The following is a 15,474-nucleotide window of genomic DNA, read 5'->3' as shown; positions in this document are numbered from 1 at the left end:
CTGCAGTGGCACCTGTGAGACAGTTCTTTCCCTTACCACTGCAGCTATTAGGAGAAGTACACACCACCAGGTAGTCCTTTCCAACCTAAGCTTTGAAAAGCTGTGGGAAGCTGGTGTGTGTGGTGGTGAATTTTGAGGACTAGGTAAAAGTTTTGTTTTCTGTCCTTGTGAAACATGGTATTTGATAGGTACAAAAGAAAGCTGGTGATGCCTAGCTCCCTGGAATTTGTCTAGTTTCTTTTACTTGATAGATGAACTGGAATCTGGTTGATTTTACTATACTTTTTTGTTAGATAAAGGTGAATCATCTCATTTCACACTCCCTGGTCCCCACATGTGATAAAAATCAACCCAGTATATTCTTTTCTATCACTAGTTTTACCTCTCATATTTAACTGATATTAAGACATATACCCCCCCTTTTTTCAACAAGATAAAATTCTTTTTTATCAGTCATTTTAAAGCCTCTACATGGGAAGTGGTAGGGGAGAATATCTATAGGAGTATAGTTTATTGTCTGCTCCTCCGCTCAGAAGTAGCCCTATGTCTGTCCAGCTGACACTTAGAGCTTTATCTTCATGAGCAGCTGGATCATACAGAGGAGCCACACAACTTCTTGTAGCCCACATCTTGACAATGTTATCTAAAGAACCTGAGCTCAGCTGTGAGGTGGGTAGGAGACCACTTCACTGATGTCATCCAGCCTGTATGTGAGGTGAGGAACAGAGACACCAAAGAGCCATCTTTAGTTTGGGGATCCCACAGTCTAATGTGCCTAACTGTGCTTCCAGATGCCAGATCTTTGCAAAGGGAGGAATAGGAAATGCAATTAAATACTTTATTTCCTGTCAGAGTTGACTTAAGCCCACCAGACTCAACATCCCACACTCTAAATTGTGTGATCCTAAGATGCACTGCAGATTTCTTCCCCATCTGACCTAAGTATTGAGGAAATTGCTTCTGTATGGCCAGAGAGGGTCACCAGAGGTGTTCTTGTTAGTCCCAATTGCTCTGTTTTTTTCATTCTTTCTTGGTCAATTTGTGGATTCTTCTAGTTCATCTTTTTCATCTGTAGGCACTGTAGACCAGATCTTATCCCAGGAGCTACTGCAAAATTTAGTTCCCGAGCTATCAACTGCTATAGAATCCACCCCCCACCCCCCCAGCATGCTTTCTGTAGTAGTGTTGGGCTTTTCACTTTGATCCTTTCTACATTCCATTCCCATAAGAGAATAGTCTGATCCATTAATGCACTCAGTAATAAACAGGACAAAACGTCTTTTTTCACCCAAGCCACATCTTTCTGTATGTCCCACAGTCGTCATTATTGACTTTCCTTCTAATGACCAGATCCGAGAAGTCTTACCATAAGAACCAGACAGGATCCATTTCCTCTGCCCCTTTAACTGAGCTGATGCAGTTATCATGGAGCATGCATTGCTCTGGCTGGGCTGTATTTTTCTACATATTCTAGTTCCATAGCCTCTTTTGATGAAATGTTCTCCAGTTCCATGTGTTTGACCAAGGACATTCGAAGAAACTGGCCCTTGATAAGGAAATCAAACTTGACATGTTTGTGGAGCTCATTTTTGGTCTTCAGCAATTTATTGATGATGTTACTAAGGTCAGCAACTGCAGAGGTGAGAAAGGAACATCATCTACTGCATATTTCTTGTTCACAGTGTAGAAATGCCCCTGGAATTGTGCCCTGGTGGAAAGTACACATGAGACTGCTCCACAAAAACATATCAAGGAGCCCTAAAGTAGACATGTATGCCGCCTAATCCTCTCCCCTTTGAACTTACATAGTTAACTAAGTTGTAGTGAAATTCACAGTTACTCATACACGTAAAATGAGATTGTCAGTGCAGTTGCGAGTTTGCCCCAGCCACAGTCAGCCACAAAGGTACAGGCGAGAAGCTGCATTTAACAAAGTTTAGGGTTTGGCCAAGCCAGGAAAACAAGGTGAGATGCACAGAGAGTAGAGGATGTATATCAAGAGATAGTTGTAATAATGGAATGTAAGTTGGCATAGGGAGATGGTGTGGACCAAAGCAAATGAAAGCAGTGGGAAGATTGAGAGTGTACACTCATGTGGCATTGGTGAAAGCAGTGAGAAGATTGAGAGTGTACACTCATGTGGCATTAGTGTAAGCAGTGGGAAGAGTGAGAGTGTACACTCATGTGGCATTAGTGAAAGCAGTGGGAAGAGTGAGAGTGTACACTCATGTGGCATTGGTGAAAGCAGTGGGAAGAGTGAGAGTGTACACTCATGTGGCATTGGTGAAAGCAGTGGGAAGAGTGAGAGTGTACACTCATGTGGCATTGGTGAAAGCAGTGGGAAGAGTGAGAGTGTACACTCATGTGGGATTGAGGGGCATTGAACCAGAGAGAGAAGATAGTAGGGCATGGCTAGGGACTGGGACATTTGCAACAGGCTGCTTGAGGGGATTTAACACAGCAGTGCTTAAGCTTAAAGTGTGAATGTGGCCGTGTCTGTTAGTTCCTTTCTAGTAGCTGTGAGAAAACAGAAGCACAAAGGTTTTATTTTGACTCATGGGTACAGAAAATTTTATGGAGGTGGGAACATATAGTAGAGGCTGTTCACCTCATGATGGACAAGAGGCCCTGAGAAAAGAGAGGCAGAAACCAGGAACAGTTTAAGCTTCAAAGGCACGCCTACATTGACCTAGTTTCTGTAGATAGGCCCACCTTGTGAATTTCCCAGAAGTTCCTTTACAAAAGCATCAGTAGCCATGAACCAAATGAAGCATTTGACCATGAGCCTATGTGGGCACCAGAGTGGTAGATGAGGTTGGATAGAGGACAGGATTTTGGGAGAAGAAGCCAAGGAATGAAAAGTCCTGGGATTTGGAAGAACTGTTGTGGATAGTAAACCAATGGCTGTGATGGGAATGGTGTCAGAGTTAGTTTCCACAGGTTCTGGGAAGTAAGAGTGAATTAGTATATGACAACAAAATAGCAATGTGGGGTGTAGTCTGGTGAGCCTAGGGCAAAGGCTTAAGTTTTGGAGAGTAAGAAAGAATAGCTGGAAGTGGCAACAAGAGGACATAAGCTTTACTGCCAGGACAGGAGGGGTAGAGAAGAAAATTCCAAAGAAGTTTCTCCTGAAGTAGCCAGGATTGGATAGCATTGAGAATGGGAAGGGCCTCTCTGAAAAGGAGGCTGGAGAGTTGAGGATGCTGGGCTTTGAAAAGGGTAGAAAAAAATGTATGTGAGCATGCTACATGCTTATATAAACTATGTTCGTGAATATGCTGCTTGCCCACATACTTTTATGCTTGTCCTTTGGCAGCCTTATTTAACATCCAGTGCACCTTTGATTGTGGATACAGTTCTTTGTGTTTAAAAAATTTTAAAGGTGTCAGTGTAGCTAAATGATGACTCATATAAGCACACATCTATACCCTGTGGTAGCACATAGTTTCAAAGGCTCTGATTTGGAGGGTAAGAAAGAAAAGCATGCCAATATATTCTAGGAAAGAAAATCAATTTAGCGGTTAGACATGGGGGTTGAGAGATGAGAAACAGAAGCTGGGTGGGTTGCTCATAATGGCTTGGCTTAAAATTCTAGATTATTAGTGATAGTTTTAAAAAGTTTACCTTATTTTATGTGTATCAGTGTTTTGTCTGCATGTATGTGTGTACATTACATGCATGCCTGATTTACAGAAGGCAGAGGAGAATGTCAGATCCCCTGGAGTTACAGATGGTTATGGGTTCTCATGTGGGTGCTGGGAATCAAACTCAGGTCCTCTGGAAGACCAGCCAGTGCTTGTAACTGCTGAGCCCATCTCTTAGCTCCTAATAGCAGCAGTTTTATAGTAGCATGGTCTTGAAGCATGTGAAAAGGATATCATAGGTCTTAAAATTGTATTGTTATTTTATTTGTTTATTTTGAGACAGGGTCTTACTATGTAGCTCTAGTGGCCTGGAATTTGCTATTATATTCCAGGCTGATCTACATGCCTCTGCCTTAAAGGCCTGAGCCACCATGGCTGGTTAAAAATTTTAAGATGGAATTTTATTATTCTATCTTAATAATTCTAGTGGACATATACCCATAGCATTGAAAGTAGGCATTGGACAGATGATTGTGCATCTATATTTATAGCTGTGTTATGTACAATGGACAAAAGGAAAATAACCCAAGCATCTATTGATGGGTAGGAGGCAGACAATGTATGTGCCTATAGATGCAGAGTAGTGTTCATTTTGAAAAGGTGAGCAGTCACTAATGTGTTATAAACAGACCTTGAAGTTATTAGATCACATTAAACAAACCAGTTACAAACGGACAAATACTCCGTGATTTCTCTTACATGAGTTCCCTAGAGTAGTCACATTAATTAACAGAGGCACAAGCTAAATGGGAAGAAGGAATAAAGAAGTAGTGGTGCCACACGCCTTTAATCCCAGCATTTGGGAGGCAGAGGCAGGAAGATTTCTGTGAGTTCCGGCCAATCTGGTCTACAAATCAAGTTCCAGGACAGCCAGAGCTACACAGAGAAACCTTGTTTTGAAAAACAACAGATTTAGGTACCACTTCTCTTGATAGTACATCTAGGGGCAAGCAACAGTTTTCCTGAGGACAGATAATTCCTCCATGAAGAAATTTGTTCCACTTTGGCTTTTTGAGGTGATGTCATCAACAAGCTTTGCTGGCCTGGAGCTCTCAGTCCTCTTTCCATAGTCTCCTGTGTGCTGGGATTGCAGGTGTGTCACTGTGCCCAAGAAAATCTTGGTGGCAGCTCTGATCTCAGGGATAACACCTTTTATTTACCTTGTGTGCATTAGTTTGCTCCAGTTTCTCAGTTTCTTAGTGTTATTTAGAGGGTCCTTGGAAATATTTTCTTGAACAGAAAACCATTTTTTACCTTATGGCCTCATTTTTATTTAAAAAACTTTAAGCAAAAAGTTTTTTTCATTGATGATATAAGAATAACCTCTAACTTTTAAAATTCTTCTCAGTTTTGAAAATAAGCTCATTTCTTAAATATTGTATTTGTTAGAACTGGATGCTAATTACTTTGGAATCATTTTCTTTATATTCTGAACTTGGCAAAGGAGTCGAAGTAGAGGAATTGGAAGGCTCTCATTCATAATCTGTTAAGGCCTGTTTCATGACAACATGTTGTAGTTATTTGTCCAGATGTAGTCTTATTGTTGAGTCACAATAATGATGAGACGACAGATCAACAGGAGGATGTAAATAAATAAAGCCAAAGAAGAAAGCCAGTGTCTGATGGGCTCCAGCCGAATCCTGCCTCTTGTTGCTTAACTGTGGATTTGCTCTCAATGAACTTTTTTTTAAACCAGGCAGGGTCATTTTGATTAAACAAAGTTAAACTGCCTCCAGCCTAGGCACCCAGTCAGTGGTAGTTAGTGGGGTTATAATTGTTCTGCAAATGTTTTGAGTCAGATTGTGTTTCTAAAACTGAGTTTAGAAACTCAAAAAGCAAAGAAATGAACAGAAAGAACCTTCAGTTTACAAAGATTCACCTCAGGGTTTCTGAAAATCAGGAGAGTCCCTAGTGCCTCATGTTTACAGATCATTAGCAAACAGATGCCTGGAGGCAAATAAATGGTAGCTTGAAGATCTGCATCCACTGAACATAGAGAAACCAGTTTCTAAGAGACTTATAACAATCTAGGTAAGTAATAGAAAGCAATGGGAACATTTTAATTGGGTTTATAAAAGTTTACTTCAGAAACACCCATATTTCCAATTTGAGGTATGCCTATATGTCTATAGTCATTTATAGTGCTTGCTTATTTCTCCTTTGGGATTAACAATATCCTAGCAATTAATATTTATTCCATTTTTGTTGTTGTTGTTTTGTTTTGTTTTGTTTTTACCACATACCAAAGTTATATTAGGAAGCCCATGGCAGTCAAATGCGTTTCTTCAATTGGATGTTTTGAAATAGGCCTTTTTATCCACTTGAAGAGACAGGGTATTTAATTAGCTTATTCTTTTCTATTCTATTTGTTGGTTATTTGTAACAGGAAAGATTTATGTGGGAAACAAGCTAAGTAAACATGGGACCTGACTCCATGAAATATTCTGGCTCTGTTCCGTGTTCTATTCAGAATGAGGGTGTGGCATCATGGGCTTGACTGTTGGTCTAGACCTAGACTCCATTACTTCTCGGCCTCTCTTCCAGGAAGCGTTTGCTCTTCTCTTTTGGACAAGGCTCCATGCCCCTAGGCTAATCCCTGCTTTAGCCCTTGCTCAGCTCCAAGGTAGCTGCTTGTTAAGTGCTATGTTCTCCAGTTACGCTCTGTTAAATTTTAACTCCTGGGGGCCTTGTTCATCACCTGGCTGGACATGTAGTACTTGTACCACAAATGCATACTGACTTTTAAATGTTGGAGAAGTTAGTAAAACCCTAGGCAAACCTATTGCTTTCATTATAATAAAACTGACAAGGTAGTCCCCAAGGATAATTTTGTTGAGAGTGAAAAAAAGAGAAAATTTCAATAATATTCTTGTCACAGTGCTGCTGACACATAGCCAGTACTCTATCAGTGGTTTTGAGTAAATAAGTAAGTTCTCTCTTTTTTCCCCCATACAATCACAGATGTTATATCATCTATAAAGACAATATGTAGTAATGCCACCTTTTGAATATAAAAGACAAAGCTGTAATTTTAGTCTAAAATAGTTTCTCACATGGACATAAAAATGTGACACTTTGGTTATTTGTTCAAAAAGACAGGATAGGGCTGATGCTGTAGCTCAGTGGTAGAGCACTTGCTCTGCATGCTTGAGGCCCCAGGTTCTATTCCCAGTACTGCAGAAAACAATATCAAGCTAGAATAAAATAAATTGTAGCTCACAGAAAACCTTCATGAAACTGAAATTATAACTATTTAAAAAGGTAACATTCATCTATATGTGCTGGTGATCAATTTGATAGATTTTAGAAATTATAGAAATAAAAAGAAACTATAACTATTTAAGTTTAAATGCCTGGGTTGGAAACTGGAATATAATATGGGAAATGGTACTTTAAGTGAGAACATCCCTTTGGGGATATGTGGTGTAAATTTGGTTAAGGATGAGACTTATATTTCTTTTGTAAGTGAAGTTAGTTATGAGATTTACGTTATCATTAAGTGGTGGCATTTTCTGGTTAAAATATTTTAGCATTTTCCAGAAGGCAAGATGAATTCTCCAGATTTTGCTCAATGATGTCAAAGGACTCATTATTTGAAGAGCAGCTGATGCATTTAGAAGTTGTTGATTCATTTAATTGGTAACTGTACTACATTCATAATTCCAACAGCTGAAAACAATAGGTCAGTGTCTGCTGTTCATGCATTAATAGCCACGTTGGTGCAGGGCATGTCGGAAGAGCAAAACATGTTAGTCTGAGGAGGAATCCGGCTCCTATTGCTTACTATACCAAGGTGGGTTTTCTGCCCTTCATTGAGAAACACTATTTGTCTTTATTATAGATGTCAGTGGCCAACTATGCTGTGTCTATGTTATCAGGCCGGCTGCAATGAAATAGTATGTAATTGAGTTGAAATTTCAGTGTTGGGAGGAAGTGCTAAAACTGAGTCATGCTCTAAAATCAGCTCAGTGTTTTTATGTCTTTAGTTTTCATGTTTTAGAGCAGTAGATTTTTCATGCAGTAGATTTTTTTAAGTGATAAATTCCTTTGAAACACAGAAGCCAAATAAAGGTCCATTTGAAGAAATTAGAATTATTCTTTTTCTAATTAGTGGGTTATTTATACTCTTCTGAGATTTTAGGATCAAATTTCCATTTTAGTATTAGTAATTATTAACTAAAAACATAAAAATAAGAAAACTTCCTGTTTCATTGTCAAGAAAAGGGAAAGTGATTTTTAAATTGTGTAAAATATTTAAAACATTCCTTTTAAATTGTGACTTTTTTTTAATAGGTAAAATTTAACTGTGATAGAAATGAGTGCATTGCCAGAATAATTATGTTCACTTAAAATGCTAAACTAATAATTTGAGTATTTTATGGTTATAAAGTAAGCATAGTGAGTTTTTGTAGCTTTAATAGGTTTAATGAGAATAACCATCTTTGAAGCTTTTTATTTGGCTCAGTTTAGTTTGTAATCACACTCAGAAAACTTTAGCTTTGTATTGTACAAAGAATTTTTGAAAATAAAATTTACTTCTAAACATATTTAGAGAAAGATTATGGCACTTCCGAGAAGGTGTTACAACTTCTTGGAGTGTTTTCCTAGCCTACACTTTTGGTGTATAAAATTGGAAAATACCATTAGTGAATGAATGGTAGAGCGTATGATCATCCTGTGTGTAGCATATTCCCATCTTCTCATCTGGAAAGTTAAATCTGATCACAGCTTGGATTAACATTTATGATTGTAGGAGAGGATGATAGTATCTTAAACTCCATGAAATCAAGCAATGAGATTATATGACTGATAGTTGATGTTTAAAGCCTAGTCTTTTAAAGGGTAGGGCTTGATTATTATAAGAATCAAAGGTGTTCAGTGTTTTGTCTTTTATAGCTTAAAACGTACTAGAGACAAAGATTGGATAAGTTTAGTAGGCATTTAATCTAAGTTTTTCTGCTTTGATCTCTAGTATGTTAAAAGTGAAAGCAGTATAGGCTCCCGAGTGAACTGCCACGTGGGTAGCTTCTTTTAGAGTCCTCCTGAGAGCCCCAGTTATGGAAGTTGGTAACATTTAGTTAGTATATAGCTTGTTGCACATTTCATACAAAGTGAAGTCAGCATATTTTTCAATGATCTATTAGAAAATATGCCATGCCTTTCTCTTCAGATGTAGTGATTCATGGGTGAGGAGAGAGAGCCAGAAATAATATGGAATGATTTGTGTGTAAGGGTATGTGTTTACATACTAGTTACCAATGTGCAAATGAGACCTCATACAAAACCATGGTACTTTTATGATTTATTTTGTATTTTTGTTGTAAAAACTCTGTCTACCAGGTTTTCTAGGAACTTTAAGCCTAAGGCAAATTCAAGGGTTTTGGAGCTGTATAAAATAATTTATAGCACCTTTCCAGTGAGTCTTGGCCAAATTCTTATTCTATTAATTAAACATCCTGTGGCAATCTGGTATATCTTATTAAATATTTAAAAGTATGTATAGTTGGAGACTAGAAAACATGGGTTGTTGAGACCTAAGAAAGCCAGTCTTTTCTTTCTTTCTGAAGGTCTCCATTTTCAGCACAGCCATGTTCTCTGCTGGAATGAAATTGTACTGCTGAGAGTCCTGCACTGTGACAGTTTTGTCTGGTGGCCTTTAGGAGAAATGATGTTATTGTGAGGACAGACTTGTAGTAGCCATGCTTCTGGGAGAAGGCAGTGTTCTTCAAACTGAAATGACATGGAGCTTTGTCAGGAGCCTATTTTAGGCCTTTTGGTTAAAAGATGTGTGGACCCTTGTAAGATGCTCCGCATTGTTGATGAAGTATTTTAAATACGTAATTAATTTAAAAAATTCATTGAACAGTGTTATTTTGCCGAGTATGATGATGCACACCTTTAATTCCAGCACTCAGGAGGCAGAAGCAAGCGGATCTTTGTGAGTTTGAGGCGAGCCTGGTCTAATTTGTGAGTTCTAAGACATCCAGTAACCCTGTCTCAAAACAACAACAAAAGAAGAGTTTACTTAGGATATGATACAATTGGATTTTAAGTTTGAATCAGAACAAAGTCGTCAAGTCAGGAGGTTAAGGAAAAGTGTATGTTGTTATATGTTCTTATCTCTCAGTTCTCAGGGGAAAGGCTGGCATATACTAACCACTATTCTTATGGTCGCCCACATCAGCACATGCTTAGCTTGCCCTCTTCCATGGTGGCACTTTAGTCTGCAGATGTTCACATTAAAAGTTAGCTGGCTGGTGACACTGAATTTGGTGGTGTGCTTCTGAGTGAGAAGGTGTTTTGGAACATTAGAAGTTACAGTACTAGACGGTGGATAAAAAGTGGATATGTAAATATCAGACTGCTGTTTTCCAGTGTACATTATTTTCCATATAAATATATAGAACATTTCATAAAATGTTCCCAGACCATTTAAAACTCAAAGAAATGCAGCTGACGCAATGAAATCTATTGAGTACTTGTAAAAACATACAGACATGCAAGTGGATTGCTGCCAGACAGAAAATTTAAAGGCGGTTTGCTTAACTGCAGGGTGCTATGTTTTGTATGTGCCATGCTGAAAGTGTTACTAAGGCGGGGTGTTGTGTTGCTTGAGAAAAGCAGATTGTCTTTGGACCTTTGTCACTCACATGTTTCCAATGTCAGTATTTTGGTGACATTATGGCATCCTGATCAACTCAATGTGAAAAAACATTGCAGCCTCTTGTGCAAAATACATGCTTTAAGACAAATTGTTTGCAGTCTCTGTCTTAAGTTTTATAAAATGTCTTTCATAGTTTTATTAACTATCAGACTTAATCTTTGAGCTAATTGAATGGAACTTTATAGATTGGATTTTGGGCTTAAAAGGCATTGGCTTAAAAAAAAAAAAAGAATTGTTTTAGAGAATGTTAAAAACCCATGAAGTTTGCTTTTTGTAAATCTCTGAGGCCTTAAAGAAAACTAAACAAAGGTCTCATGCTTGAATTGTGGTAAACAATAGTGAGTGTATTGTCCTGGAACATTGTTCTATTAAAATCTGGGACTCTGACTTTGGGAACAGCCTTGGGCATCCGTGCTGCTAACTGTTGAAACAGTGCTGCTGTACTGTGCTTGGTATGGCCTTCTTCATGGCTGCCATAGTCATCTTTACTTTCAGTCTGTTAAACTGAGTTGATCCTTTTCCATCTATTTTTTCTTAATTCTGTTAGATTATATATGAAAAATCACTTAAAATATCATTTAAAGTAATGGGTATCTTATTAATATTGTTTTTTATTACTAGAGGTTTTAAAAAGAGATTTAAGAACTTTGTCTCACATTTAAACAAGAAAGTTTGAAGAATATACTACGAAGTTTGATTTCTAGTGTTTATCCTTTCAAAATTTGGTGGTAGAAAAATAAAACCTGTAGATTTTATTTCGGCTGTTATTTTGTGATCCCCAAGAAGCATAAACTAGTGCAAGAAAGAAGGCATGCTAGTAAGGATCTAATATGAAGTCATCTGTATGATTTTTTTTCTTGTTGAGGAATTATGTTAACCACATGGCATTTGGGAGAAAAGGAGCATGTTGTAGGTGACTGACTTTCCCACCATCTGGGCCGTTGTGCTTCTCAGTTACGTAGAGCTGCTGCTTTTGGGTTTGTTTCTAGACTAAAATGTTAGGTAGTTTTGCTTGTTTCAGGGATGATAGTCACTGTGATGATGATACTCTTCCTTCTTCCTCTTCTACTTCCTTCTCCTCCTCTTCCTACTCCTCCTCTTTTTCTTTTTTTTAAATCTCTGCCACCCACCAGGTTTGTTGGGCTGTCATATCTTGCTGCTCACTTTTCTTTGTTAGATTGCAGACAGTTTGAACATGTGTGGATCTGAAATGCTCCAACATCAGATGTTGACAATTTGGGTTAAGAATGTTCAACCCATAAAGTCTATACAAATATTCCAAAAATATGAAAACCTCACACATCTTTAACACTCTGGTCCCAAGCATTTGGATAAGAAATACTAAACCTAGACATCACCTGTCAGCTTAGCTAGTACCCTGTGGCCTTCTGTCTCAGGTCAAGTAGGCAGGTCAAAGATAGACAACACCTTTTCTCTCTGGTTTGAGAGGTGAGCCTCCAGTGGCGCTTCAGGGAGCATTACTCTAGAACCCCCCAGGTCACAACCTAGACACACCATTAGTCTCAGTAGTTGAAGACTTCCACTTGTCTTCACCTCCCCGTTTTTTATATTTTCTTTTATTTTTGAGATTATAACTTAATTACCTGTTCCCTATCCCCCCTCACCCTTCCTTTCTTTCAAATTCATGGCCTCTTTTTTTCATTAATGGTTGTTATATCCATATGTGCACATGTATACATATATATTCCTAATTATAACCTGCTTAGGAATGTGTTACTTATGGGCTAACCTGCTCATAATGTTACTTATATGTACGTTTTCAGGACTCACTATTTAGCATTGGATAAGCAGTTGGTGTGTTCTTCCTGATACAAGACTATTTCTCCCACTCCCAGCATTCTTTAGTTGTGTGTAATTGTTTGTGTAGGGTTGAGGTATTGTGGTCTTTCTCTCATGCACTTTGGCATGTCTATTGTTGTTGTGTGTGTTCAGTTCATGTTTAGGCAATTATGTTTGTGAGACTTAGTGAGTGTAGTTTCTGAGGTTACTAGGAGACACAGTCTCACAGCAAATTCCCTGATTCTCTGGTTCTTAGAGTCTTCCTGCCTGCTTTTCTGCGGTGTCTCCTGAACCTTAGGGTGTGGGAGTTGTCTCCATTGAGCTTAGGATCCAAACTCTACAATTTGATTGGTTGTTGTTTTCCATAATAGTAGTCATTTGTTGCAAAGCTATATGGGGAAACAATGCTTTGGTATTGTGAATATCTCTGTTCTTTGGGCTAATCTTGGACTAAAAAAAAAAAGTATACAATAGCTTTCATGCTTTTAAAAAAGATATTTCAAAAATTGAAAGGTAGTAAGTTTAGCTCACCCACCTGTTTTTGGTCTTTCCTAACTGAAGAATTAGTTGTGATTTGGAAGATTTGAACCTTTGCAAGGATTCATGTTCACAGGGAGGTAAACTTTTAAAGACAGAAATAAAAATCAAGCAATGTATACTGTGAGATTACTGTAGATGGGAGATCACCAAACATTGCCTTTTGAATTGATACATGAGTTCCCAAATGGATTGTAGTTGGCTTGCTAATAGTTATTACTTGGTAAATGTCTGTATTGACTTAACAGACTTAGCATTGGTCTTACAGTTATGACTGAAGAATAAAGTGACCCTTTTAGTAACTCCATACTACAAAGGTGGTCAGAAGAGGTATTTTCAACTTTGTATTTTTATAGTTTGTACATAAGCCTAATTATGATTTTATACTGACAGACCAAAATTACTGGTTTTGTTTTGAAGGAAACTTCCTCTAGTTGTGGCTTTGTTTTCAGAAGCACTCAGGGAAGGACATAGTTTATTTTTCAAAGTGCTGACATTTACATTTATTCCTTGAAAGAATTCTTCCCTTGCTATCCTTTTCTTTCTTGTCTGCCTGGCACTTAAGGTTTATCAGGCCAACATCTGTAACGATGAAAAGGAAGCTGCTGATTAAAGAAGAAAAGTCAAGCAGGTTTAAGACTCATTTTCTTTGGAAAAAAACATTGAGGGCAATTTGCAGCTGGCAAGATATTCACGTTAGGTAATAGTCTAAAGTTAACAGTAGCATCGGGCCTTTAAAATGTTCTTTTTTGTATTTCTGGAGGAGGGCAATGGGAGTGCCTTGCTGAGGCCTTCCTTGTGCTCATCAACATAGCAGCCTCAGCTGCCCCCCTTGGATCCCCTGCCAGGGCTGCTATCATCTTCTGATCAAATATTAATGTGTGATCCTCTGCTTGCTCACTAATCCAAAGCCAATTAATATTATCTGTCAATTATTTACAGATCCTGAGGTGCAGAGGCAATTCCCAGAGGACTACAGTGACCAGGTTTGGAATGCGTAATTAATTTTTTACATGACAAAATTTATTTCAGAGTTGTTCAACATATTATTACTGTTCTTTTTAACTGAAAGAGATAAATGAAGTTTTAGAAAGGAATAGAAGCGGTAATTAGGAACCAAAGACAAAAGTAAAACACAGTGAAGTGGGATTGAAAATATTAATGCTAGATTTGGGGTGTTTCCTCCAGAGGGCTATGCACAGCAACTAAGCAAGCGATACTACCTTAGGTGTGTTGTTGCGTGTAGGTCAGTAGGAAATTCTTTCAGAGCTGCCTGTGAACTGAAGTTTTTGTTTTGTTTTGTTTTTAAATATAATATTTAAGTAGTCAAACAGTCTGACCAAAAAGGGAGGGAGATTAATAAGGAATTGCAGCGGAGATGATGTCTGTTGTCATCCTGGAATAAGGAGGTACTTGGCAGGAGAAAGTGGCTCTGACCATGGGAAAGACTGCTGACGTTGCCCAGGTGATGCCATTACCTCTCAAAGTTCCAGCACTCTGCAAACAATGGCTGCACTTGCACAGTAGTGCTGAAGGTCTCATGTCACTCTGCTTTTTATAGCTGGTTCTAGGTTATACATTGGTGCTCCATTTTCTACCCCAAGGCTTTATTTGGCTCCTTGAATTTTTAGTTCAAATTTGCAAGTTGACATACTTTTTTAAATATTAGAAAAGCATCATTAAAAACAATGCTATCCCAATTTATTTTTGACAACTTTATCAGAACTTTCACACAAGGAATATTGTGTACAAAGCATGTTCTTGATGCGTTCATTCAAGATTTTCTGTTTGTAAGTCCTTGAGTGAAGGTAAGTATAATGGAAAAGAAACATGCAGGGCAGTGGTAGCATCTTTGTATTGTGGCCTGTCATAGAGAGAACAAGTTGTCTGATACTCTTTTTGAAAACAAGGGTGACAGTGTGACCAGGAATATAAACTAACCAATCCAATGGCATGTTTTGTAGTAAAAGTTTAGGATATAAGAATCCAGGAGAGGTGGTCTGGTTTGCTTTGTGTCTGACCTCAAGATTAAAATAAGATTTAAAAAAATTAAAATCTCTCTTTACCTCTTTTTTATCTTCTTTAATCATGTTTTAAGTTTCTATGAGATTAAGTCCTTTCAATTAACTGATATAATCCAAAGATTACAGGACTTTTAAGTAATATGTATAGAATGAAAACCTATTGCTCATAATTCACTGATCATTTTTAATATCTATAGGATGAAAAACTATTGCTCATAATTCACTGATAGTCATAGCTCTTAAGGAAATGATTGTTTTTAAATCTTTTAAGTAGGTAAATAATCTTTGTGATCCTAGCATTACCCAGGAAGGGACTGTTCTGTAGGAGAAAAGTTAAAACAGTGTGATTACCATCTGGATCTAGTCCCTTAAACAGAGTTCCTTACTATTTCTGAAAGAAGTTGAGTGAAATGATTTTTTTTTAAAAAAAGTATATAACATTAGGAATTACATAGGTAGTAAGTTTGTAACAAAACTCTAGAAAGTCGAGGTAAAGCAAAAATAAAATTTAAGAAGCATAAAGAAAACATAAATCATTCTGGTATTTTAATACTCGGAAGAAATTACTGGAACAATCTGGAATTTTAGCATCTGTATTCATTTCTCTAGAGTACATGTATGTATTTATGTGTTTGAGGAGTGTATGTGTGTACGTAATAATACTTGTATATGAGTATCCACAGATGAATCTAGACTGTTTTCTGCATTGTCATTTCATGTGGGTCCAGTGGACTAATGTGATGTTACCTGTGTAGAGAATTTAGTCCTTTACCTTTGTCAGTAGATGGCCTTACACACATTTCCT

The 15,474-nt window shown here is 37.7% G+C and overlaps 1 protein-coding gene and 1 pseudogene across 18 annotated transcripts in view; one reads left to right on the top strand and one right to left on the bottom strand.

Annotated features, from left to right (window-relative positions):
* Positions 1-15,474, top strand: part of DENND1A (DENN domain containing 1A) — a 476,985-nt gene that overhangs the window by 102,235 nt on the left and 359,276 nt on the right. For 15 of the 17 annotated variants that reach the window (XM_084797945.1, XM_084797940.1, XM_084797948.1 and 12 more), the window contains one exon: positions 13,588-13,631. The exons of the other annotated variants lie outside the window; for them this stretch is intronic. In XM_084797945.1, the coding sequence (XP_084654071.1) occupies positions 13,588-13,631 (44 nt within the window). The remainder of the gene's footprint in view (positions 1-13,587; positions 13,632-15,474) is intronic. 17 annotated transcript variants of the gene reach the window in all.
* On the bottom strand, positions 937-1,926 carry LOC311606461 (ribosome biogenesis protein WDR12-like; annotated as a pseudogene). The gene is made up of 2 exons: positions 1,847-1,926; positions 937-1,708 (listed from the first exon to the last, which is right to left on the bottom strand). The product of its transcript is annotated as a ribosome biogenesis protein WDR12-like (transcript).

This window comes from Acomys minous (assembly GCF_964271855.1).
Source record: "Acomys minous genome assembly, chromosome: 10".
Lineage (NCBI taxonomy): Eukaryota > Metazoa > Chordata > Mammalia > Rodentia > Muridae > Acomys > Acomys minous.
Note: the sequence above shows the minus strand (reverse complement) of the source record. Positions and strands in the feature narration are given on the sequence as shown.